The 27,315-nt window shown below is 40.5% G+C and overlaps 1 protein-coding gene across 1 annotated transcript in view; it reads right to left on the bottom strand.

The window, feature by feature from the left end:
- The window catches only part of USH2A (usherin), a gene marked incomplete at its 5' end in the record, with an annotated part of 394,535 nt that overhangs the window by 172,488 nt on the left and 194,732 nt on the right, over positions 1–27,315 (bottom strand). The window contains 5 exons of the mRNA XM_084868505.1: positions 216–378; positions 5,512–5,663; positions 15,159–15,306; positions 20,556–20,727; positions 22,663–22,822. Coding sequence (XP_084724631.1) covers positions 216–378; positions 5,512–5,663; positions 15,159–15,306; positions 20,556–20,727; positions 22,663–22,822 — 795 coding nt within the window. The remainder of the gene's footprint in view (positions 1–215; positions 379–5,511; positions 5,664–15,158; positions 15,307–20,555; positions 20,728–22,662; positions 22,823–27,315) is intronic.

Genomic DNA, 27,315 nt, shown 5'->3' with positions numbered 1-27,315 from the left:
AGGAGTACACATATGTCAAAAGTTTGGGAAACACTGGATCAGATGGAGCCATTGCCGCTGCTCTGGGACCAAACTCTGACTGCTGCATTAGTTCACCGTTATAGGTTATTTTAAGGGAAGATCAAAATATTCAAATCTCTGGTTAAAAAGAAAGATTTTAAAAGAAATGCATTATGTTCTCGAGCTCCTAAGTTTAAACACTACACGCACGTTACCTTGATCTGCATAGAACATGCCGGTGAGAAGGACCGTGTATGTCAGGAGTCCATTTGGGTGTGACGGCCCTTCCCAGCTCAGGCGGGCTCTGCGGGGCCCCTCTGTCTTCACCAGGACACTGACCGACCCTGCAGGGGGGGCTTCGAGAGTTCGATTTTCTACCTGTGAGCACAAAGAGGTTTATTTTTGTTTGCAAATAAAGTAAGTACATGCTCCCCTTTGAGCCCGCATCTTCAAAGACTCTCCGTGGGCTGTGAAGTGAGCAGTTTTGACAGGAGCATCGTGTGTGAGTACCTCATTGTGTCAGGGGGATCAAAGCCTGCCTCGTGTTTCCTTCCTCCTCTGCTAACGCTTACAGTGTGAGCGCCTGACCAAGGCCGTTGCTTGTGATTTCGGGGGTACGTGGATCAATCCCACTGTGTGGGGGCCTGTGGCTGTGCATAGATAGCCACAGGTATGTCAGGACTGCTTACCGACAATGTTCATGTGATTGCAAAAGAGAAGACACACGTAAGATCTGTTTCCACTAACTTCCTGACTTCTGGACTCTGTCAAAGACTACAAGTTCTCCCCACCGCTCTCTCTCTCTCTCTCTCTCTCTCTCTCTCTCTCTCTCTCTCTCTCTCTCTCTCTCTCTCTTTCTCTCTGTAGATGAAGATGACATCATGCCAAGCATAAAAAAGTAAATGTACCCGAGTGACTCCATCCCTAAGGCATAATCACGAAAATAGTTAAAAATGTCATTAACACAGTGTTAATGAACCTCCTAAGAGCCAAAGACGAATTATTCGAATAGAAGGACACTCAAATAAAAAAGGATCCCTCCCTGCCAAGGCCCAGAAAGATTTTAAAAGCTAAATAAGTGAAATGACTAAGTGACCAGAGGGAGAGAAAGTTGTAAGGAAGCAGAATGGGGTTTAGAGTATTTTAGCGTCTCTGAATAACTGGCTTTAAATTGGTTAACAACCACAATTCATAAGTATCACTCACAAATGTGGGTCTTTTAATGAATCAGCTTGAGCCTTGATCATGGGCTTCTAGCTTCCAGAACTGGGAGAAAATAAATGTCTATTGTTTTTTTTAAAAAAAGATTTCTTGAATATGTTGACAATTTTGACCTTAATTTTAAGGTGTAGGCCCATACCTCACAATAAGTTGATCAAACATGAAATCCTCAGGCAGGCAAATATTCTCAATTATGAGACCTCCATTTGTTGGGGGGGCATGTATTTTCCCAATAATGAAAATAAATGTGAAATAGACAGTGTTAATTTTTAATAAATGTGAGGTTACAACATGTCTTATTTTCTTCTGATAAAGGCTATGAAATTTTCTTGATCTATAAGTCCTGGTCATGTTTTTTTTTGTTTGTTTTAGTCTAATAACTACGTACAAATATGACTAAGAAGCTTGACTAAAAGAATATCAATTTATCATTTTAATATTCCACAACAATGCAATTGGTTTCATTATGTCTATGTATGTAGTTGAAACTATTGCAAAGCAATGATTTTAAAGAGTTCCAAATAAAATGAGACTAAAGCAGTGGAAGAATTAAGGGCCATTTCACATAATTATACGATCATCATCAAATATCTGGTTAATTCAAAGTAAATATATTTTTAACATTTCCTTAAGTATCTGGATAAATACACCAGATTTTGCTCCACGTTAAATTTAGCAGTTATACTATTTTGCACTGAATCCCTCTTTACATATTTGTTAATTTTGATTATCTAACTTGCCTTAAAAAGAATGTCAAGGAAAAGGAATTCTGGAAAGTTAGCTTGGATTTCACATGGACACCTCCATGACCAAACAAAATAAAATATTTGAGCAGAAATGGGCAATGAAAATATGCATTTTCATAATCGTTTCATTCTTGATGAATCCCTTACCAAATAGCAGAAACCCTTGTATAAATTACATTTAAATTTTCACAGCAACCCTTTAAAAGTAGGCATCATTTTCCTTTTGTAATAGCTGAGGAATCACAAGCTTAGTAGAAGCAGTATACTTCCCAAGGAGGCATGGGACAGAACAGCGGGTAATAAGTGGGCTGATTTCCCATGTATTATAGAATTCTCCCAACTCTAATATATTGTAATTAAAATGTAGGTGTCTTATATACACATTTATGAAAAAAAAAAAAAAGAATGAAAAGGCCTGTGTCCGTGTGTTGTCTGGGTGTTTATCTGCAGAAGCATGCCACTGCCAGGAAAACAAGCCAGGTTTTTACTATCTGACACAGCAATGACCTATAGTTTCAGACTGGGTCCTTAGGAGGGTCCCCGGGGAACTGAATCCAATGAATGTTCTAAGGCCAGACACACTAATAAAATCCCCAATCTCAGACTCCGATGGCAGCGGTATCTAACATGGGCTAAATGGGGGAAAGTAAACCAGAGCAAACTGGTCTTCCTAGGGCAAATTAATTGTATTTTTTTTTTTTTTTAGAGACACAAAGGGTGAAGGGTTTCTCTCTAATGTAATTCACCATTATAACTAAAAGGAAAGCAATTAAGAAGTTCTCTGTTGCATTTTCTGTTTTTCCTTCTCACCATTTCATACTTTTATAAAGCCCCAATTATAAGATTTAATATGATGATTCAAATTAGCATGTTAAAATTAAGATCAAATACATTGCAAGTTGTTTTTCACATTGGCGTTTCCTTAAAAGGCAAATACATTGTGTACGCAGAGAAGAATTAAACAAGTGACAAAGTAATCTTTTATTTTTTTCCTAAATGGCTAGAGAGCAAGTCCTTCTGAACCACAAATAAGAGGTAATAAACTTGGTCAGGGTAAGGGAAAAATAACTTATTGAGCTAATATATATTAAAGTGGTAAGAGTATGGAATTTGTGTATGCACTTTTATTTTTAAAATTTCGTATTTTTCAAATTTGTCCTTTTAATCTTATTTTTTTTTCTTTTATATGAGCAACTTGCAAATTTTGAGGGTGAATCATACCACATTCAAGATTCTAGAACATATCTGTGCTAGTAAACATTGAATAGTATTTCCCCACATGCATGGGAAAATATATAACAGATGAAAAATAAATAGGCAGGTTTCCTAAGAACCCAGAATTACCAGCAAGAAATGTTAGATGAACCAAAAATTTGACTCAAAATTTATTCTTTGATCTCTGCCATGAAAAGATTAAAAAATATAAATTATAAACTTTTATTTCAATAAGATGTTATAATACCCAGCTTCATATAAAGAATGCTTGTAAGAGATATATGTGTGTGTTTATGTGTGTGTGTGTGTACACACACAATCATTACAATTATTACATTTGGCTGAATTCTGTTGAATGTCATATTGTAATTTGATCATAAGAAAGTCAAACTTTTAAGGTTGATTCATAAATTTCTTAAATCAATACGGACACATTAAAAGAAGATCATCAACTATAGAAGACCTGCATCTGTAATATCCTACATGATTCTGATAGATAGCTAGGGCTATTTGGAATACTCACATGTATTCTCTTAAGGGCATAATACATACTGTAAACTGGAACACAATATTTTAGAAATCAATTGAAGACTACAGGTTTTAACTTCCTAGCAGCATCTAATTGACTTGTTCTAAATAAAGACATTGTTGTTCAAGCCCAGTGAGTAGAGATGGGTCACTGACTTGGGAAGAGGGCTTGCACAGTGAAAGCAGGATGAAGACAAGTTCTCAGGGGGAGAGAATCAGTCCCCCTGGTGTCAAGACCGGGTCTGGAACGGACGAGGCCGCGGCAGAGTGGGTTTTACAATCCAATTCCATTTCCCCTGCCCATCAGGGCACGGTGGCATTTGATTTCACGAGGCTCACATCCCCTCCTATCCACACAGGACACTGATCGATACCCGTGTCCCCCTCAGTTAAATTGTGGGGACATCCAGACACAGGGTGGGGGGAGCCCATGCAGTAGCAGGGGTCACAATTGGCAGATTCTATTTTTGATAAGTTTCAAGCTCTTGTGCAGTGTTCTTTTGTTTCTCTCTCTCTCTCTCTCTCTTTTTTTTGAATGGAGAAGAGAAGCTGGCCTACTGCCATTCCTGCTTTTAAGAGTAAGTAACCATCCGAGGGTCTGAGCTATAAAATACTTAATGGCAATAAAGACTACAGCTCGGGTTCCATGGATAGATGATGTTATTAGCAGCTTGGAAAGCGACCAATTGCTGAGACAAAATGGGAGGTACGATGAAAAATAAGGAAGCAACACGTAAATGGTGGCGCTGTTTTTCAAGGTAATATTTATCCAATGCACTCTTCAATGAAGACCGAGTGCATTAAAATGACAGGGCATGAGTCAAGATTGCCAGAAAGTATCTAAAACTAATGAGCATTTCCCTTAAAAGAAGGTAAATCTCATTAATCAAGAAAAAGGCACAAAATGAAAATGTAATGTTTTGAAACTAAAGAATGGCTTGCTAGTCTATGACAATTACGTGCTATTAATTGGATTTTAAAAATGACACTGGTAATAAAAAGCACAATTTCATCAATCTTTTAGCTACTAATGAAATATGGGTATGTACTGTAGATTTCTGAAACGAGGATATGAAAAGCTGATATTAATGTAATTTTAAATACTGTTCTCATGAAGCTATATCACACTCAGAAAATGTAAATATTTTATTCTAATAGATGAGGCAAACTCAATCTTTTTGCTGATTAGCCCAATTATTGTGGAGCAGTATTGTCATATGGTGGCAGTTACAGATTTTTGATTATTTTCACTTTAAAAAAATATTTTTATTGGTTTTTTACAAAGAGGAAGGGAGAAGGACAGAGAGCTAGAAACATTGATGAGAGAGAAACATGGATCAGCTGCCTCCTGCACATCCCCCACTGGGGATGTGCCCGCAACCAAGGTACATGCCCTTGACCAGAATAGAACCTGGGACCCTTAAGTCCCCAGGCCGACGCTCTATCCACTGAGCCAAACCGGTTTAGGCTATTTTCACTTTTTTAAACTTAAACTTATTTAGTTGTAGAACCCATTATCTGAGAGGAGGAAAAAAAAAAAGTACTTTCACTAGGTTACTAAATTAGGCAAAATTGTATGTTTGCACATTTTATTTTCAATAAAGTTGTGATGGTTCTGTCCTTCACTATGTGCACTCTTGAAATGTTGAATATAGACAATTATGAACTTCTAAGTGGAATTTTATAAAAAGAAATCGCCCCCATCCTTCTTGAAAGGCTAGCTCAGCAGAGAGCCCTACGTTTTCCTCGTTCCTGTCCCCTGGCATGGACTCACCCCCAGGCTGTCCACACACACACTCACCAGTGGGCCCAGGGCACACCCTCTGGCCGTGCAGGCCTGGACTCTGAAAGAATGTAGGCTCCATGGAGCGAATCCGTAGGCATGGAAGCGCAGCTCTGAGGAATTGTGAATGAGAAGTCCGTCCAGATACAGCCCGTAGTATGTGATCACCCCTGGAAAGATAACAGCTGGCACTGAGTATGGTGAGCAGGCAACGGCAAAGGATTACTTTAAAAAGCAAGCACTTCATTTTTATTTTATTTTATTTTATTTTATAAATATATTTTTATTGATTTTGTACAGAGAGAAGGGAGAGAGATAGAGAGTTAGAAACATCGATGAGAGAGAGTCATCGATCAGCTGCCTCTTGCACACCCCCTACTGGGGATATGCCCACAACCAATGTACATGCCCTTGACCGGAATCGAACCCGGGACCTTTCAGTACCCAAGCTGACGCTCTATCCATTGAGCCAAACCGGTTTCGGCAGCACTTTGTTTTTAAAAAAATAGTTTTTAATTGACTTTACAGAGAGGAAGGGAGAGGGAGAGAGAGAGAAACACTGATGAGAGACAAACATTGATTGGCCACCTCCTGCACGCCCCCTACTGGAGATGGAGCCCACAACCTGGGCATGTGCCCTGACTGGGAATCCTACTGTCCTCTCCAGGTTCATGGACTGAGCCACACTGGCCAGGCAACAAACACTTGTTGATGCGACTCCTAATTTTTGTGGAATCACAGTATCCGGCCTTTCCGAGTCTGAACTCTGTCTCTTCCCAAAGAGTAAACACTTAAATATCAAATTGCTAAGCCCACGGTCTGCCTGCTTGTTCTGCATCTACTTCCCTTTCCCTTTTGTTCCTCCGACGCTTCTGTAAACAGCTCCTCGGATTAAAGAAAGTCTGTCTTCAATGCGTTGCACGTTTTCTCTTTGGTCAATTAGATCCCGATCAATACTTCCTTAAGGATTAACACTTTTTAAAGTTGCAATGAGTTAATAAAGCTACTTATGACCCATTTTTTTCCCTTTTGAAGATAACTTTGTACAATTTATGTTTCTGAGAGAGCAGCTCTATTTCCAGATTTTGGATAGAGAGTCTTCAATTTACCATCACGTGCCACAATGGTCCCGCAGGACCATGGCTATTCCCATTGGCTCTCCTTTATCCTAGGGGCACCATCTGGGATAATTCTGAGGATGCTCACCAGAAAGCATTTGATTGAAGGTCACTTCATACGAGGCACACAAAAGCACAAATGAATTAAAACTAAGCAATAACAGATACCTAAGGGAAAACCAAGTATTTCATTGAAAATTTAAGAGAAAAAAGATGGATCAAATCACAGTTATAATAAGGACAAGAACTTATGATGTGCCAGGCACTCTGCTAAGTGATCACCGAATACACACACACACACACACACACACACACACACACACACAATGTGCAAATAATGTGTAGCAGAAGCTCTTAAGGAACTTGTAAGTCGCCTGAAATGCGATCTACCTGACCTACTTCTCAACACTGAAACAGAAAGTACCTAAATCGATATTTCCTTTTTTGTACGTAATTGGGGAACAGAGAATTTCCTTTATGCTGGGATTATGTGCATAATATCTCACTTCCCTGACGTATTGGGAAATGAGATGTTTTACAGAAGTTCATTTTCCTTATAACTAAATCTCAGCCCTTAAGTACAAACTTGCAAAATCTGGACCATTTGGAAGGAAATCTTTCTAGCAAGTGCTACACACCTGTCTTCTCGCTCAGACGGTAATGAATGTAACTGAAGCACTTCTGTGACGAGTCTGACCACCCACATGAACATCAAAGACTGAAGTCTCTAATTTAGCCATGCCCTGTGGGGCTCATGAGACAGAGGACCCTCACCCAGCTCTTATCCTTAACACCCTTCAGCGGCTCTGCTTTACCACTCCTTGGGTCTACTTTTGGGGTTCTTCTCCATTCTCCCTCAGTTACAGTCTTTCAAAAGTTACTTTGTGAATGTGTCTCTGACTCTGGCAAGTTAACTCCTAGCAAGATCTGAGGAGAAAGGAGATACCCATGGCATATGGAACTCTGGGTGAAGAAATAGCCGGTGACTGAGACAAGGGCTTAGTGTCAGATGAGCACATGACAATGAGCTGAGCATAAAGTTAAATGAGATTTGTGACAGTTAATTCAACCACTAAGTTTTGTTTATTTTTTTAGCACCTAGGATGCGCTTGAATTGAGATGGAGATGACACTGGAGTCCAACTTCAGTGCAGGTAAGATTGCACACACACACACACACACACACACACACACACACAGTAGATAACCCATATTTGACAGCATTTGTAGGAAGGGCTGAAAGAGCAATTACAGAACCAAATTGTATAATGAATATACGATGGCTAAGTGCAGTCTGCCTTTTAAATAAATATATATATTTCACTCTCCTCTACCTTATCCACAATACCAAATCCATTGCAAGACTTGTCAGCTTTATGTCCAAGTTGATCTTTACCCATGTCGATATCTATGGCCATCAAATATTTTCTGCTATTATCTCACAGCTGAGAAGAACAGTCACCTATTTTGATGTTCCCATAGAATTCATTCTTCCTACTCAAGACAGAGGGGCATTTTTCAAAGACATACCGGATCATGTCACACACAATTAGTGATATGTCAGGCCTTTCCCAAGTCCTACCAAGAAGAGAGTTCCCCATGCCCAAATCAGGAAGCATGTAAACATGTTGTGAGCATGAAATAGACACATGATGTTGGCCTCTCTGCATTTTATGCTTTTTGGTCCAGGTGTCAACATCCAATCACTAGATTTCAAGGTCAGGCCTAAGCAGGACACTGGGATGGTTTAGAGCTGGTGTCCACATATGCCCTCCAAAAGGGTGCCTGTGACTAGGCTGGGTAGTTCTTTTGATTTGGTTTTGCCAATATCATGAACTACAAAATCGCAAATTAAGGACACACAGCCAAACTTTCTCGTAAATTCCTGAACAGCAAAAGACATCATTTGAAGAGCACACTCCATTTCTTATCACTATATGCAAGCAGATTTCATAGCTTGTTACTCTTAGCAGACTTTGGAATTGAATAGGAAATGTTTCATATTATACTTCCATTCATATCCAAAAAAACATGCATTTAGTAAGTAATAAGTTTCAAACATCTATTAATACAACAATTTTCAATGCCCTCAGATTCCCAAGGTGAGTAACAAAAACTAATGACTATAATCTAGTGGACTTTTAAAATAAAGCCTAAGGAGATAATTTCCTTTTCTGGCTCGAGTGCAGGACATATATGAATAGCTTTGGGAAAAGTAAAATGCCAGGTTCTGGAAAGGCCATGTGAGTATTTCTGAAATTAAAAAACGCTTTATTATTAAAAATGTACTGAATCTTTGAGTTAGACATTAGCTACACGCTCTGTATGAGTTATTTCCATTAACTCTGGCAACACCAAGAAACAGAAACTGCTATTTGCCTTGCTATACAGTTGAGCACATGGAGTCTTAGAGAAGCCAAGCTATTTCTCAAGGTCAGATAAAGAGGAATTCAGGTGTGCAACCTGGCAACCGCATCCCACAGCTCTACTACTCCTGTTAGCCACTGCCAGTCTCCTTTCTCTTCTAAATTATGTAAGGATTCCATTAACATAAAGAACTGATGGCATGGCTGCTGTGGCTCAGTGGTTGAGTGGTGACCTAGGAACCAGGAGGTCACAATTGCATTCCCAGTCAGGGTCCATACTGGCTCTCAGGGTCCATCCCCAGTAGGGGGCATGCAGGAAGGAGCCAATAGATGATTCTCTCTCACATCAGTGTTCCTCTCTCCTTTTGGCCCTTCCTCTCTTAAAAAAAAAAAATCAATAAAACATCCTTACAAAACAAAAAACAAACAAACATATTCTGACCCTTTTAAGCAATTTAAATGAGTCTAATGAAAAGATTCACATAAATTTATTGAAAGTCAATTACCTAAAAGTACTATGCTTCGGGCTTTGGGGATAAAAAGAATAAGACAATTTTCTTCTTCTTCCTTCTTCCTTCTTCCTCCTCCCTCCTCCTCCTCCTCCTCCTCCTCCTCCTCCTCCTCCTCCTCCTCCTCCTCCTCCTCCTCCTTCTCCCTCCTCCTTCCTTCTCCTCCTTCTTCTTTTTTGCTTTCAACCTTTTGTTTGGCCTCTATCTGAGACGGAAGGGGTGAACAGCTTTTGGGGGGCCTTTCCCATGGCCCTGGGCCTCTGGAGGATCTCACTGTTGGCTGAATGCTCCTTGGAACACTCACTGGGGTTAAGGTGGATCCACCTGAGGGCTGGATCCTCGACCAAGGCCAGACCCACATGTCTAAGCTGGGTTTAACGGGTGTGGACAGGAGAGACACAGCTGCACTAGAGTACGGACTCTACTGGTCCTTATGCTGACCTTGACACTAGGAACTAGTGCACCAAAAGGAAAAAAAAAGTCATCAATCTTTATTTGATTAATCAGAATAAAGATTTCACAACAAATAGAAAGCTTTCACTGAGATAGCAGCAATAAGTCACCTCCTATTTAAAGTTTAAATATCACAGATTAGAAACATCTGCCTTTATAACTTTTGCACAGGGCACTGTTTGTTTGCTGGTTTGCTGTGGACGCTCAGGAGTGAAGGAAAGCCTTCCTCATTGATCTCCCCATCCAGCCCCCAAATTCTGCATGTTAAGTGTGGATTAACTGAGATTTAGGAATCAATCAGCGTCTCAGTGGGAAACTCTTGGTACCTCAAATAGACAATGGGGGATAATTAGTGAAGGGACCATTCATGAAGATATCAGGGAGAAGGATCCATGATAATAAAGCATCCCCAGCCAGGACCAGCTAGGACTCCTGGGAGACCAATGGGAACATGGAGAACAGATTCGGGAATCTGGAGAAAGGGCTGAATTATCGAAAGGTCCACTGGCCTTTGGTTAAGGAATGTGGCCCTGGAGCCCAGAGCCAGGCAGAGGGAATCAAGCGGGGGGAGGAGGGAGAGGAGGGACAAGTTCTGAGATTTCTGTCTCCCTTCATCCTCTCCTCTCTTGCTGCTGCCCCTGCCCCTACCCATGGACAAACCAAGAGGAAGCCAGAGAGAGCGAGAGAAGAGGCCTAACGACATTATGAATAAAGGTCAGCCTAGCACACAGGACTGAGAGGGGATGAATGGAGAGTGGACTAAGAGGCAAAAGGAAAACATCTAAGATTTTTTAAAAAATGCAAATTTACAGCATGGATGGACCTGTAGAGATTTATGCTAAGATAAATAAGCCAGTCAGAGAAAGATAAATATCACATGATCTCACCCATGTGGTATCTAAAAAACAAACTGACAAACGAAATAGATCCAGAGACATAGAAGCATGGAACATGTAGGACCTCAGAGGGAAGGTGAATGGGTGAGAAGAGATCAACCAAATAACTTGTATGCATCTATGCATAACCCAAGGATAGACAACAGGTGGTAAAGGCCTGGAGCAGGGGACAGAGGTGGGTTAGAAAGGGGTCAATGGGGGGAAAAGGGGGAAATGTACAATATAATACTTTCAATAAAATTTTTAATGTAAATTTTATTATACTGTACTGTATTGTATTTTTGTCCTTTTTTCTTGCTTATTCTCTTATGCTAATATTTGTAAGAGAGTGGTAAGAAAAGAGCATTACACTACTCAGTGTTAAGGGGGATAGGGTTATTCAATCCTGTTCGATAAACTTTCTTTAATGGATAATCCACAAAATGAACACCCAATTCCCATTGGTTGCCTGGTGTGAGCATTTTTCAAGTGCATTTTCAAGTGTATCACCTTTCTCTTTCCATAACAGTGGAATTTTTAAGGTGTTTAATTTTCAGAGGGAAGTGGAATCATAATTGTCCACAGAGGGCATCCACTGGGATAGAGATCCGTGGGCCTCTTCCTCATGTCACGTCACATTGCATTTCCTAAGGTGCTCGATAGGCTGTCACACAGAACCAAGGAGGCGCAACTCAAGTACGACGCGATGTAAATTTAATAGGAGATATCTCTGTTTAAACGGAGGAATCCTGTTTACTGTAAGAATTAAACGGCGACACTTTAGTGTGTCATAAAAATAACATGCCTAGTGCATAGCGAGGCTCCAAACACATTTGTTTTGTGTGTGTGTTTTTCCCCAGGACAGCATGGCGATGTGAATATCAACTGAGCTTCGATGATGATTGAATGTGGCAGATATGTCCCTGTGTGAATAGTTGATCCTTCAATTAACAGGGAAAAGAGAGAACAGCACTTGCATTGTGGAATGATGCCTTATTACTGTTATGCTCTCCTAAAAATGGAATTGGCGTAATCTAAGAAAGAGTGTGCTGGGGAAATTCTACCTGACAAACGGAGCGAGGTGTTTCATAAAAGTTACACGGGGTGTGCTCCCAACTGTCAGGCAGCTTCCTAAGTGATTCGCTGAATGCCATTACCAGGTCTCCCATTAAAAACGGGGATTTTCCAGGAAAGGCAACAGAAGCACACTGTGACTTCTTAAAAATAAATGCATTTCAAAATAAGTTTCTTTTAAAAAAAATACACACAATTGTTTCTTTAAAACAAGAGAAAAATCAAAGTAGAGATCTTAGGAATATGAAGTACTAGCACTGAGAAGACGACACTGGACAAGTCCAAGTAATTAAAATATATGTTTTCACATAACTAGTGGAATACTATTTTATGACCATTTCCATGAAAAGTGGATGTATACAGAAGAGATTAAAACCATGAATTTTTGAGTCATTCGCATCTTATTTGTAATATAATCCTACTTAATTCATTGTCTTATCTTGATAATTCAGTTGGTTAATACTTATAAACTGGAGTTTCCACATTTGAATGTGGAAATAACAATACCTATTTTATGGGCTACTGATGAGAGTTAAGTGTCTGGCACATAGCTATACATGGCAGCTATTGTTATTGCTATTACTATTACTATTTATGTTCACAGGAAATCAAATCCTTTCTTTGCATGAGGGGAGTACTTAATATTTACATGTACACCTTCATGTTCCTAGGTTATAAAAATGTATTTACCTTCTCTATCACCCTCAGTGTCCTCAAGATAGCATATATTGGATGTGCATAAAAAGATTTATAGTCCATTGGTTTCTCTGAATACTCAAAAAATGGAACTAATCATTTTAATAGAATTAATTGTTTTCATGGTACTATTTTTAAATCTGCAAAAATAATTAACTTCCTGAAACTTTTCTGTTCTTATTGATATTTCCACTCTCTGGATACACAGCCATGAATTCATTCTCACAAAGCTTAGGCCTTAGTATCTGGAAATAAACGTTTTGCTCGCTCTTGAAGTCTGCCTAGCTCAAGTTGGCATAATACCGGATGACAACCAAGTTATACGTCATTATTTGTGTTAGCAGGAAATGAACCCGGAAGGCTAGCTTATGACAATGCTTCTGTGGTTTCCTTGACTGCTCTTTCTTTGCTGGAGACCCCGGGACCCTTGTCTAACTTAACGGGGCCCAACTCCCTTGTCCCTTTCTTACCAAGCCCATCTTCACATCACCACATCCTGATGGTGGCAACCACACGCCCTTTCACACGGAGGCAGCCAAGACCCCCGGCCTCACGAGGGGCCTCTCTTTGGACTATGAACCAATGAGCAGGCTGACGTCAGGGGCCTGGACCTCCCAGAGCACACGTGGAGGCTGCAGCAGGCCAGGGGGAGGAGTCTTCCCCTCACCTGGGAGATCATCCCCCCTCAGTTACACATCTATGAGATGCGCTGTAAACGTGCACTTGTGTGTGTTGTATGATTGTGTACGTATATGCCTCTCCCAGCAACACAATTACCATTTTATTAATGTCTCTATCTTCAGCAAACATGAATGCATTCAACGGCTGCTTAATGCCCACCCACTCACACCTAGTACCCCGCCAAGGTCTCAACCTGAGTTAGAGCCTAGAGATCGGGCATAGAGGGGTGTATTAAATAGTCACCCGCATTTTGATGACCAAGTCAATGGAATGTTTCCAATAATCAGATCAACCCTCTCGAGGCAATGGGCAGTAGACAGCAAATGCTGGTAAATTTGGGGAAAGTAAGGAGAGAATTAGAGAAGAAAAAAGTGTGTAATGAAATGATTACTTTTCAAGTATCTCATAATTTTCCCATAAGAAACATTGTAAGTTTCTGATGAGATGAAACACTGGACTATAGAATGTGATGAAAGTGTTAATACATAACCCCAAGTCCCCCAAAATCTTATTGTTCAATGAGTGCATTTTAAAAATGCTTTTAAATGCACAAAACTGTACGTAATGATTCTGTGAAACACAGGAAGTATTTCTCTATTCAACTTATGATTCCGAATGCAGCCAGAAAGCCAGCTGCAACTAGCCACTGGCATAAAGGCAAGTGCTCACCGGGCAAATAATCTCATAGCATTTAACAACTCTCCAACTGGAATAAATCATTAATATTCCCATTGCCACCCGTGGACTAGATTTCTTTGTGGAGCATGAAGTATGACAAGATTTTTTCACTGTTTAATGTAAGTATCAAATGGACATCCATTTATTTTTATTAGAAAATTTGTAATAGTGCAGGAATAACTTCACTAGCAGCGATAACTACTCACTCTGAGTAGTAAAGCTCTCTCCACTACTTCCAATATATCTACTGCATTTGCCAAAAATTTAATTAAAATGAGATGACGGGAATAATTAATATCATAATAAACATAAGACAAACTAATGAAATTGCACTTTTTTCTTTCATTCTTTTTTGTCTAGGCCAAAAGAGGCCATTTCAATGTTCAGTAATGAGTTACTTGCAACAGTTTCTATGAGATTAAAAGTCTTCTTGATATTTATCTTAAGGAGGAACAAAATGGGATGTTATATAAGCTTCTGTGGTTTGGTACAATGACCCTATGCTGTGTGAAACATAACAACATTGTCCATCAATAAGTCAAGCAATTTCCATGCCCAGTTATTACAAAAACTCCTTATAATAAGATTTTATTCTAGCAAACTTTAACTGGCTAACAACTCTCTAAATTACTCAAAGATGTGTATACCACTTAGAAACATATACAGTCTCTTTCGCCTGAGGCAAGTGTAAATGTAAACATATATTTAATGTATACATTGTTTAAAAACAGCACAATAAAGTATTTATAAATATATTAAAAACATGGAGGTCCTAGTGATCTCTGTTAAGATATATTTATTGAATCAAAAGCAGTTGGAAATGCAACATGTGCATGAACTTTCTGCCTCTCTGCTTCTCTCTCCAGAGAGAATGAATGACTGCTGAGAACAGTAAGTCATTGCAAACACAATGGCTATGTCACAGGGGCCTTCTTCCAGAATTCTCACTGGTTCTCCTCACCTCTCCGGGAACATGCTAACAGGAGGATGCAGTACACAGGAACTATCAAAAGGGAGCACTTTTGAGCCACTAAAATCGTGTGTCAGCCCGAAAACCACAATCTCGCAACTACAGGCGAAGATGCTATCTCAGGGACTTTATGTGCTAAGATGATCATTAAAAATTAAGCTCCGTGTATATGCTGCCATTCGGACTATTCATTTACCTTTGCTAATCATCCTTCTGACTGCAGGCTAGAGGAGTTCATTCACTCACCGTTCGGATGCTGGGGCTCCGTCCAGGAGATGTTGAAGGAGTGGGGGGAGTAGGAGTCCACTGTGGGGGCGGCCACGCCTTCCGGTGAGCAGTCCTCCGTCCAGGCCTCACTGGACTCACTCACTGTGCACCCCCCTCCTGTGCAAACCTGAACAGAAATGGGGGGGAAAAGCACATTTTACTCTGTGTCCCAAAAGTTTAGCAGGACATTGAAGAAAAGGAATTCGTACTATGAGTTCTGAGGATTCTTTGAAATAAAGCTTTCTTTATCCCACAAAATTAATGTGTTCCACATTACTACAGGGTGACCAATATATTTAAAGTAGAACCGTGTAATCAAATACAACATTTGATTTACAAAAGTAAAAAATCAAATATTTCTCATAAATCAGTAGCAAAGGCACTGTTGAGCAACAACTCACTGGCATACAGGGCCAAACCACTACTTATGCGCCCCAGGTAATAAACAATTTATTACCCAGATGACAAACTTAAAAAGGTCACGGGATCCCCCTCCCACCACACACACCGCCTAATAAGGTACCACTAACGCCAGAAATGAAACGTCTGAGTGCACTTTCATGATAAATTCCAAATCATCCCCAAATTATCATTTAATAAGGGTATTAGAAAAATATCTTCACTGCCCAAGTTGCTGGGTAAGCATTTCTGCAGGAAACTGAGACAGACACAGAGGAGATTTCTAGACTGAATTTGCTGGCAAATGTTAGCAACTCTATCTTTACACAAATAACACAGATATCTGAGAACTGCACTTAAGCTTTGTGCAGCGTCTCTCTAGGTTACAACTGATATTTGCACGATGAAATGTAAGGATCTTTCAAGAATGCACTAAATGTTACTAAATAAGAAAAGGAAGAAAAGAATCATAGGACAATGTAAAAAGCAGACATTTGGTTCCTTTTCATGAAAGGTAGATATTACTAATATAAACAGTTAAAATATGCCTGTATCCTTTGGGTCTGGGCCTGCTCTTCAATATATTTTATTGATTTTTTACAGAGAGGAAGGGAGAGAGATAGAGAGCTAGAAACGTCGATGAGAAACATCGACCAGCTGCCTCTTGCACACCCCCTACCGGGGATGTGCCCGCAACCAAGGTACATGCGCTTGACTAGAATCGAACATGGGACCTTTCAGTCCGCAGACCGACGCTCTACCACTGAGCCAAACCGGTTTCGGCCTGGGTCTGCTTTTCAGTTTGATAATGAGGGAATGACCTTTGATACTGAAAGCAGACACTATCCTGGTCCCTGAAGACAGGAGAAAGGTGGCTGATTTTTAGAGATTTTTTTAATAGTGAAGTTTAATATTTGCGAAATCATCGCAAACAATTTATTACAGGTACAAATGACAGTATATGGCCAATGGACAAAGAGAGCTACCTTGCATGCTAAGGTAAAAATACGACAGTGAGCCCAGGTTTTCAGAGAACTCTCTCGGCAGCAGCAACCAGGTTCATGGGGCTAAGCGGAGGCCCCGGGCATGGAACTGCATTGAGATTGGGGACCTAATTAACGTCGCTGGGCTGCCTTTAATGCTCAGCTGTGGCGTGTGCATATGTATGGAAGAAAGAGGCCATTCTCCTCCCAAGAACAGATTTCTTTGCAAACAAAGAAGGGTCAATTGACATTGTGGACAAACCCCGACTCAAAACTGGAGGACATGTCACCGGGAGCCCAAGAGCAATCCGAACATTGGAAACAGGAAGATTCAAACATTTCCAACATGCTGAACATCCACCAGAAAACGTGGCCAGAAAGGAGGCCACTGGGGACAGTGGGGCCATCATGGGAAAGTGGCCAAAGTTCCTTCTTTCCAATCCCCAGAAGGAGAGAAACCCATCTTCTCCCCGAGTTCTGCCTGGGGAGCGGGGGAAAGGTTGCAGCATCTTATTGTTAAGCTCCGACCTCCACGGGGTTTAATTCCGACCAGCTACTTGTCACTGTTCTTTTTCTCAGCCATAACCTCAGGTTTTCCCCCTGTGAACCCTCCCCAAAGAAATACTGCATTATGGGACATCAGCCCATGTATTTTTAAAAACAGAGTGTGAATGGAAATGTACTTGGTGTTGAGAATTTGGGGGTGCCTTTTGGGGTAAACAAAAACAGCCTCTGGTTTGGGAAGACTGTTTTTTTGGGTGTCAGTGAAGATCCATGAAAAAGTAATGTGACAGAGAACTTCGTAAGGAGCTAAAGAGTTCCTGAGGTCATTTTTCTTGTAAATGAATGAGGCAGAATTTATCAAGGGGCTGCTGAAATGACAGAATTACCTGCACAATGTTTTGGATTCTTTCCACATTGTTGTTGCAGGCATTCGGAGGTGTGGAGAGAGAGCAGTACGCTAGCTCGTTGCTATTTATAGGAAAATACATGCTCTTAAGATTGCATCCCAAATTATCTAATAACTGATATCATCTCAATGAAATGGGACCCATCAGCATCTGGTTTGACCTGCCAGCACCAGAGCCACTGTGTTCAATGCAACTGAATGCTCCTTACAATTCTGGTTTGGAAAATCTAAACAAAATAGTGGGGTTGACTAAAGATGCCTTGTTGAAATGGCAAAGTCTTTGAAAGCCTCTGAGCCATTTAAAATAAGGTGGTCTCTATCCATCTCCCACAGCATTCATTAGTTATAGCCATTTAACAAAATGCAAAGTCATGATACTACCCTGGAGTCATGAGTAACTTCTGACCAAATAGGGGATTCACTTTTGGTCTAATGGAATTCATGACTAATAACAACAACAACTGCTTTTGAAAGCATGACTACTGGAAATATCCAAAACTAGCCTTCTCTTTCCAATCACCTGTTTCCAAATAAGTAGGGTCTGAGGATGTTAATAATGTGGTATATAATAAAGTACAAAGAAAAAGAGCAAGGCCAGATTACCTACAAATGACCTCTGAAAAGGTCATTTCCAAGAGTCACTTCCAATAATCCTTCCAGGAAATATATGTAACACTCAATGTTCATCAAGAGGCAATGTCTAGCTATAATATAAAAATTATCAGACCATACATATCTTGTGTGTCTCGCTATCTTCTTTAATTGCTGGCATTGTTTGTATTAGGGACAACCACACTTCAGGACACCATTTGTCCAGTGTAACAACACAGTGTGTCGTTTCTTTTAATGGAAAGAACACATTTAAAATCACATAGTCGCCAATTCTGACGTTTTACAGCAAATTAATTTATGACAGAAGCCCCAGATTCTTTATGAAATCAATGTGCTTAGTGTTCATTCACTCAAGAACTATTCACTGAGTTTCAGATTCTACCAGGCACTGTGCTTGACTCTGCACACAGGATTTTGAAAGACACAGTCTCTAGCATTCAAGTTTATAATCGAGTCAATAAGGAAAATCAAATGAAACCAAGTGAAGTGACACACTTGCTTTGAGTTTAGAGTGAATCAAAGCTGTTCCCACTCCCATGCATTTGCCTCTATTCTATAAACTCCTGCTTCAAGGCGTTGTGGGACACGTAGCCAACGCGTTAAGATGATCTATGATGGCAGCTGCACTTGGGTGAGAGGATGGATCGCCATCTACTAACCTAACCAGCTTGAAAGCCAGCTATGATGTTGAAACTGTGAAATATATGATAATCCCTTAATTAACCAAGATAAACCTAATATTCTGGTTCATTGCATTTACTTGTTAACAAAGTTGAGTTAAAAAAAAAACCACAAACCTTTAAGTTGAGTACACTTCCTGAACATATGACATAGTAAAATAAAAAATAATCTGAGCAAATTATTTCCCTAAAAGAGTTAGAGCAAGACTTCCACATCTTTACAATCTTGCACCAACATGATTCAGGGGCTGACAGATGTCATCTGACTCCACAGAATTGTATGGGGGTCACCTTTTTAGCATCATAGAAATTTGGGACTTAAAGAGACATTAAAAAAAACACACTTAGTTCAAAAATCCTAATTCTAGGTTTGAAAAACATCAAACTCAGTGCAGATAAGTAAATCTGCCTTAGGCCACACAGTTGGTGGCAAAACCGGAATGGAAACTCAGGGGAGTGGAATCACAGTGTAGTGTTGTTTATTTTTCAAGGTATTACAGATTCATAAAACACAGGGAGTCTCAGGTGGGTTTCCATCGATTGCACAGCTTTGAGAGTAGACCTGTTTCGTGTCATTTGTCTCCTGATAAAAACCAAGAGTGTAACAATGAATTCCGGTTGCTTTCAAGTAGTAGAGAAGTTTCCAGATGCTGATATGACTACTCTTTTGTATTTGTGGATTTGTGGATTAGCCTCTGAAAATCCAGGTAGTGTGCTTCTAACACAGTGGGTGATGAACTGAGTGATGAAGGCTGTAGGTCATCAGCCCGCCTGGCGTATGGAACATCTAGGCAGCCAGAGTCAGTGCGGACAGCGCTCTGAACATTGTCTGATTGCCCTTGTTTTATGGTGTCAGGTCAGGCACTTAGCAATGGTTGAATGTAGTTTATTCTCTCTTGGTATAATATTTAGAGCATTCAAGAGCATGTTAAGTAAAATGAATGCATACACAGTGTCTACATAAATGTAAATTTATTCATAATCAAGAGCGGAATATTTTCTATGGCATTTATCAAAGCAAATATCCTTATATAGGTATTGCTATAAAATGAAGAGTGCGTTTAAAACAAATAGGGACAATCTCATGTTTATATTCAGTTATTTTCAGATGTGCTATTAAACTTAAAAAAGATTATATTTCATCAAAAAACAAAAGGAATAAATTCCATGGTAATATCAAGGTCTTTTAAAAGACCTTCGCATGAAAGTGCAATTTTGCATGAAAAAAAAAAGAAAAACGCTATTGTCTGTCTACAGAAATCTCTAAACTATGTGGGTTCTAGGGTTTTATTACGAGATGGTCCTTTTGAGGTAGAAGTGTAATATAAACTGGAATATAACAATGATCAAGAATATCAGGGGATCATTGAAACCTTCATTAAAAATATAAGACCTACATTTTCATACTGTGCATTGTTTTTCAAATGAATAAAAGTTCCATGGGAAAATAACTCTATTAATCCAGGAATTTTGGAAAAAGCCCTCAACAATTATGATGTTCTGCAAATAATAAAAAAAAGTAATTTCTGATTATCCTAAATTAGATTTGGAAAGCTTACTGACTTAGATTATTATTCTATCATTTTGCATAATATGAAATAAATGTATTAGATCAACACCATTCACATTTAGGATGTGGAGTGAGTTTACAGAGGGAATAGCAATACATGAGGGTTTTTTGAGTTTGGTTTTGTTTTCTTAAGTGAGGGAGGGAGAGAAAATGAGATAAAGGGAAAGGAAACAGCAGGGACAGGAAGGGGGCAGAGAAAGTGATAAAATAAAGCAAACTTACTCCGAGCTTGACAAGATATTTGGTGCCAGGCAACAGGTATTGCAGGGTGTGGTTCTGAAAAAGCTCTGTACTGTTATAGGTGACATCCCAGATGGTAAAATCACGCGTGTGATTTGAAATATATAATAGATAGCGCTCCAGAATTCCATTTAGTCTTCCTGGCTGTGTCCACCTAGGCTCAGAAAGTACACATGATTATCCTCATTCCTCTAAGTCAGGCCTGATGGGCACAAACTCTACAGGACAGGTGTGAACCTTGATTTAGGCCACAGTAAAAATACACACTGAACACTCAAAGCAATTCATTTCAAAAACAACAACCAAATAGTTATTAAATGTGTATTCTGAATGATATAAAGAAAATAAGGTCTAATGCTTGTTCTCTAGTTACCGTATTTTCCAGTGTATAGGACAACCCCCTAATTTTACAGTTAAAATGTAGGTTTAGCCCTATATTCGCTGTATAAGACTACCCCCCACTTCAAAGAAAAGACTTACTTTGCCGTCAAGATCTGCAGGTAATTTTTGTGCAATTTTGGTCTTTTGCCCCTGATTTTCGGTTGACTTTTTTTCGTTTCAAAAGTCGTCTTATATGCCGGAAAATACGGTACTTATAATTTTAACTAGAGGCCCGATGCACAAAATTCCTGCAAGAGTAGGCTTTCCTTCCCCCAGCTGTTAGCACTTGCTTCCCTCTGGCACCCAGGACCCAGGCTTCCCTTGCAGCCTGGGCTTCATCTGAAAGGTTATTCAGTCTAATTAGCATATACACTTCTATTATTATAGATTAGATAATAATGCAAAAATGTCTGAGTATTTGACTTTTAAGTATTTTCAAATGTTTTTTTCTGCTTTTTTTTTTTTTTTTTGAGATAGGAAGAAATAGAGATAGAAACATCAATGATGAGAGATAATCATAAATTGGTTTTCTCCTGCATGCACCCCAATGGGATCGAGCCTGCAACCCAGGCATGTGCCTTGACCAGGAATCAAACTGTGATCTCCTGGTTCATGGGTCGATGCTCAACCAATTAAGCAACACTGCTCAGGTGAGCATTTGATTTTGAACGTAAGCCAAAGAACAAAATTTGGGATAAGTAAAACATCTGAGTACTTATGAGAAATGAGAGAAAGAATAACAACAGTCTTGAAAAGGGCACTATGGAATGGTTAATAAGCAATTACAGAATACACGGAAGCTATGAATTAAAAGGGTTGAATTAGTGCAGTAAGACTTCTCGAATGAGGTGTCATGTGACTCAGATGCATGAATGAGTCACTGACGGATGATGGATTTGGTAGGAAGAGTAGAGCGCATTCCACACAAGGGTTACGATGTGTCCGTGAGCATGAACTGGGCAAGTCATGGAACGGACAGAAATCGGCAAACTTAGAGATACTTAGGAGTAGTGGGAAATCTTTGGGGTAAATAATGTGGGATTGACTTAGGGCAAAAAGGAGAGCCACTGGGAGAGAGTTCAGATTAGGGACAATGGGATGTGAATAATGTTGTTCAGCCTGAATGAATATCTCAATGTATTGAGTCCAAGCTCTTCTTTCATAGGTGAGAAACTGAGACAGAGATGAATATATACAGTAATAACTGCTGGTAAGAGAGGTTTAACTCAGTACTGCAATATACCTTGTACCTCTTGTATTAGGAAGTGGATAAAAACCACTAGTATTAAAAAATGATCCAAAGTTGCCTAGAGCTAAAAAAAAGTTCCTTTCTGACTTCAACTGCAAAGGAGCATGAAGGTCCCAGTTTACCCTCAAAAAGAAAACGTACATTTATACTAATTGCAGGCGAGCACAAACAATGCCTTCTCATCTAAAAAGCTCAAGGCGGCCGGGTGAGTGGTCAGTGTGCCCCTCGGCGAGGTTTGCACAGAGGCTGTGTACACACGCAAGCCCGGCCTGATTGCATAAAGACAAAATGGAAATTAACTTGGCAAGGGATAATCAAAGGCTCCCAGCACCACCGAACTAATCACTCCTATGCATTTAATCACAATGAAATTAATTCTGTGTCACAAGCCCTTCCCTTGATTGAACTCGCTGGGATTCCTGCACCAGGCCCCGCGTGACAAACAATATCGCTACTCACCGTGCGTGTACAGTTCTGGAATCCAGGACGGTCAGAACCGGGGGCTTCACGTGTTCCGGCGGCAGCTGTGCCGTGTACAACATCACCAGGGAGCTGTTCGCGCAGCCCACACGTGTGCATGCACACAGAAGAAACTGTTGGGCAGAGAACACTGCCAAATCTAGGGGATGGGGGAAACAAGAAAGGATTTGCAATCAGACTTTTTATTCCCAGGGATCTCACTCCCTACTTCTTACCGCTGTGAAAGGAAAGCTTCAAGTGAGAAATCCATAGCCATCAAAATCAATGCCAATAAAACAGAGGCTGTTTCGCCCCCTTAAATATATGACGGCTATTTTTAAATAGACAGGTGTCAGTCAAACTCTTGGCTTCACTTTTCATTGGAACGGTCTGACTGCTTTCTCGAATGTCCCTGGCCAGGTAAATCGGTTTCTGAGTTTGGACTTAGTTCAGTGACTCTGTTAAAAATATAAATGAGGCATTTAAATAATTTTTAAAGCATATTTGAAGACAATGGGAATTGCTTTGGAAATTCAAATACAGAGCTTGTAACGATGACTTTGAACTTGTAATTCCTTTTGTTGAATTCCTTTCGTTTCTTCTCCACCTGAGCAACTAGTATTTGACCTTCAAGCTGCCCAGTCTCAGTGCAAATGCTTGCTTCTTCCTTAAGCTGCCCACACACACCCTGCCGTGACCTCTGGCACAAGATGGAGCCGTTATCCTCCCCTTCCCTCCCAAGGTGTTTGCACACACCTTTAACACGGTGCCCACAATGCTGACACCAGGATCTATTTATAGGACTTTTATTCTGTTTACCCGAGCCCTCAGAGTGAGCCCTGTAAGGGCAGGAATGGTGCTACATTCATTTTGCATCTTCTGTACCTAGCACACTGCTTGACACTTTATAGGTTTTGAATACATGCCTTGGCATAAGCTAATCTGTGATTTACTAATCCGATTCTAAAATACCCTGAGTACCCCCTTTTTCACAGGTACTCAGTTATTTCACTGAATGAATCTCACCAAAGTCCTGTCCACTTTACCAAGATCATAAACATCAGTCATACTTTTGTGCTTGTCTTAATTCCTAAAAAGAATTCTCAAACACAAATGCTTCATAAAACACACACACACACACACACACACACACACACAAAACAAAACAAAAAAACAAAACAAAACAGGAGCCCTGACTAATGGGCTCAGTGGTTAGAACACCGGTGCATTCATTCACAGGGTCATAGGTTCAACTCCCCATCAAGGGTATGTACCTGGCTGGACTGCATGTACCTGGGTTGCAGGTTCAATCCCCAGCCCTGATGAGGGAGTATGTCGGAGATAACCAATTGATATCTCTCTCTCTCTCACACACATAGATGTTGCTCTCTCTCCTCTCCCTCCGTTACATTCCCCCTAAAAATAACTGGAAAAAATATCCTTAGGGGAGGATTAACCAAAAAACAAACAGGAGATCAATGTTCACCAAATGTTAATAGTGGTTCTCTCAGAGTGAGGACACATGGCTGATTATTTTTTATTACATATATTTTCAATTTTTCTAAGGTATACATGTATAGATGGAGAAAACACAGCTATAGTTTATCAATATCAATTCAATATTTAAGAAAAATGTATGCCCAGGACTCAGTTGGCACTATGACACCTCCTATGTCATACTTCTCTTTTCTCAATGACTTCAGCATTGGCTTGGTTTCCTTTTCAATCATAACTTCACCCTTTTTTTTCTTTACCTTTTTGGCAACTCCAACATCCTCAGCAATGACTCATCCCCGAATCTGGCTCCTCTTCCACTTCCTCACATGGAATGCCCTTCATCCCTACTGCATTCTTCACCATTCAGCACGGTGAGGCTCACTACCTGACCATCTCTGGAACCATTTCCAAGACTCTTAATTTAAAACCCAGCCTATCTGACCACAGACTGTGGTCAGCCCTCCCACCCCTTCTGTTTGTCATGTTAATGCAGTCCCTCCTTTGCTACCACACAGTCTCTCATTTCCAGAGTACTCACAACATCTCAACTTCCCTTGCCACCATCTTTCATCTCATTTCAAAGTCATGTTCTCCAGGTCTCTGGGGTACCTCATGTCCTCAATGGTCTTCTGTATCTGCTACCTCAGTCCCTGGCCTGGGAGAAATCTTCCCACATCATCTTCTCATATCTGTGCGGTGTGACTGAGAGACATTGCTGAATGTGCTGAAAAGTCTATTACACTTCTGCGTTTTCCAGTTTGAACTGGACCCTTGGCCCTCCTTGGCGATAACTGTCTTACTCCCTTGTTTCTTCCTTCGTTGTGCTGATCTCTTTATTTTTTTTCTCCTTCCATGGTTTGGGAAAATCTGGAGGACCCAAGTGAGGTCTCAAATTGAAGTCCTCAGGTCTAGCTCTTTCTGAACCGCTGTAATTTTTGGAATCCGTGCCATGGGGTCAAGATCAATATGGGTGTCATAAATATCAACATGCTTTACCCCTTCTGCTCTTCCTTACTGCTCACCCCATGCCTTTCCCTCAGTTACATTCTCCTATGAATGTCCACCCATTAAATTATAAAGCCAGACTTTACCTAGAAAATAGGAACTACACGTGAAACAGAATGGGACTGGTCAGAAAGCAGGAAGAACAAGGTAACCCCTCTACACAGGGCCAAAGGGAGGGCACTCGGAGAAACACAAAGGGCACAGATCTCCACGTCAGGCATCCCGGATGGAATGAAGGAGGGAAGAAGGAAGGAGACAGGGATGTGCAGGATCTTGGGATGAGGGGCTGTAATGCCTGGTTCCAAGGTAGAGTCCCAGGCAGCAGACAGAGCCAGAAAAAAAAAAAAAGACCTTGGAGTGTGCAGTAGGGCAGGGCCACAGAAAGCTCTGCTGAGGGGTCAGTTCCCCAAGAGTGATACAGAAGCAATGGAGAGACCGATAGATCTGAGGGGGCATCTCAGTAGTGACCGCTTTGCACAGAGGATGAAGCATCATGGATGGCCACACCCAAATACCAAAAACTATCTAGGATCCTGTAAGCTTTCACACCTTCAAGGGACAGGAGGGATGGACCCTGAGAGGGACTGTCAGAGTAACATCAGATATATGAAGTCGGGTTACAGAATTAAAAATACAGGTATTCATAGAAATATAGATATAGTTATGTCTTATTGACTGAGACTTATAAATGCTTCATGCTCATTCTGCCCTTTATTCATGCTTTTGTTAACCACACCCAAGATTTCCAATCCTATGCAGAATTAAAATGTTCCTCCCATTGGATTTTTTAAAAAACGAATTAATCCACAAAACATCCTTATGGGAAATCTGATACAATAGGAACTGAGGATTTCCTTTAGATTCTGAAAATTTGAAAACCATAGACTCAACAGTACAAAGAAAGCCAGTCTGATTAAATAGCTTTTTTGACTTCCGAGTCATTTTTATGCCTGCGCTGTCCACCCCGAAGTGGATTATTCTTCATGTATTTCCATAAGAAGATGAAGTGTCACTCGTGTCCTTTGAATAATGAGGCATGAACAAAAGAAGGGGATGATACATGTTAGAGGGAGACTCACATGATACATGTTAGAGGGGGCTGCACAGGTGGCTGGACTGGGGAGCCCTCGGTGGAATGGGAGGCAATGGTGAGGAAAAGAGGAAGGAAAACTTGGCAAGAAAAGAGGAGTTCTCAGGTTGGGGGAGGAGGGTAGCTAGGTGAAAAAGGAACAACTGAATCGGGTGGTTCTTTTTTAAAAGGGTTAATGCGAAAAAGTGAAAACGTGGTCCCAAGGGAAGCAGGACTAAGGCATTTTTCGGGGGTGAAGCCCTAAGCAAAACAACCAAGTTCAGGTGAAAGCCAAGAGGTATAGAACAGTAACTGATTTGGTAATATGTCTCCACAGTGTGATCAGGCCCTTCAGTGGGAAGGTGATGGATCAATGGAATCGAACAATTGCAGGTATGTACACAGATCTGAGCTGAGCCACTGGAGAGGGTGGGGAGGGGGGGACCCTGAAAACATACAGCCACTGTTCATCAAGCCCCTTAACAAAACCATCTTGTTTTCCATTTGCCTGATTGCATCGTTTGCATGAGATCAGACAGAGAAAGCTGTGGACAGGGAAGAACAGATCGCTCTGATATGCATCAGAAATGGATCCACAGGCATCATCCTGAGACGTGCTACACGGAAATGCACCCCAGCGCGTGGGAACCTCACCGATTGCTGTCGAGCAGACCATAATTTACAATACTGGCCGTGAATTATATGCTGTTTTGCGATTGATTTCATGCTGTTGTTCGGAGAATTTCATTGATCTCAATTTACAAAATGAACCAATAAGTAGGCAATGATTTTCTTTTAACTCACGGTGTAAACTGAGAAATGTATATCCTCTTATTGGTGTCTCCCTTGGCAGCTCTTGCTTCTTTATGATCTAAGGCACACTTATCAAGTCGTTTTTCTAACAACTTCCAAATAAAAAATAGAGCTTCTTCCTGATTTTGTCCTCTCTTCCCAGGAGTCATCACCTGGGTGTTAAAAATGTAGGCCAGTGTGTCTTAGTGGTTGAGTGTCAACCTATGTGAACCATGGTTCAATTCCAGGTCAGGATACATGCCTCGGTTTTAGGATGGATCCCCAATAGG

This window comes from Pipistrellus hanaki (assembly GCF_964339955.1).
Source record: "Pipistrellus hanaki genome assembly, chromosome: 20".
NCBI classification, from domain to species: Eukaryota; Metazoa; Chordata; class Mammalia; order Chiroptera; family Vespertilionidae; genus Pipistrellus; species Pipistrellus hanaki.
The sequence above is the reverse complement of the archived record's forward strand: the minus strand, read 5'-3'. Positions and strand labels throughout refer to the sequence as shown.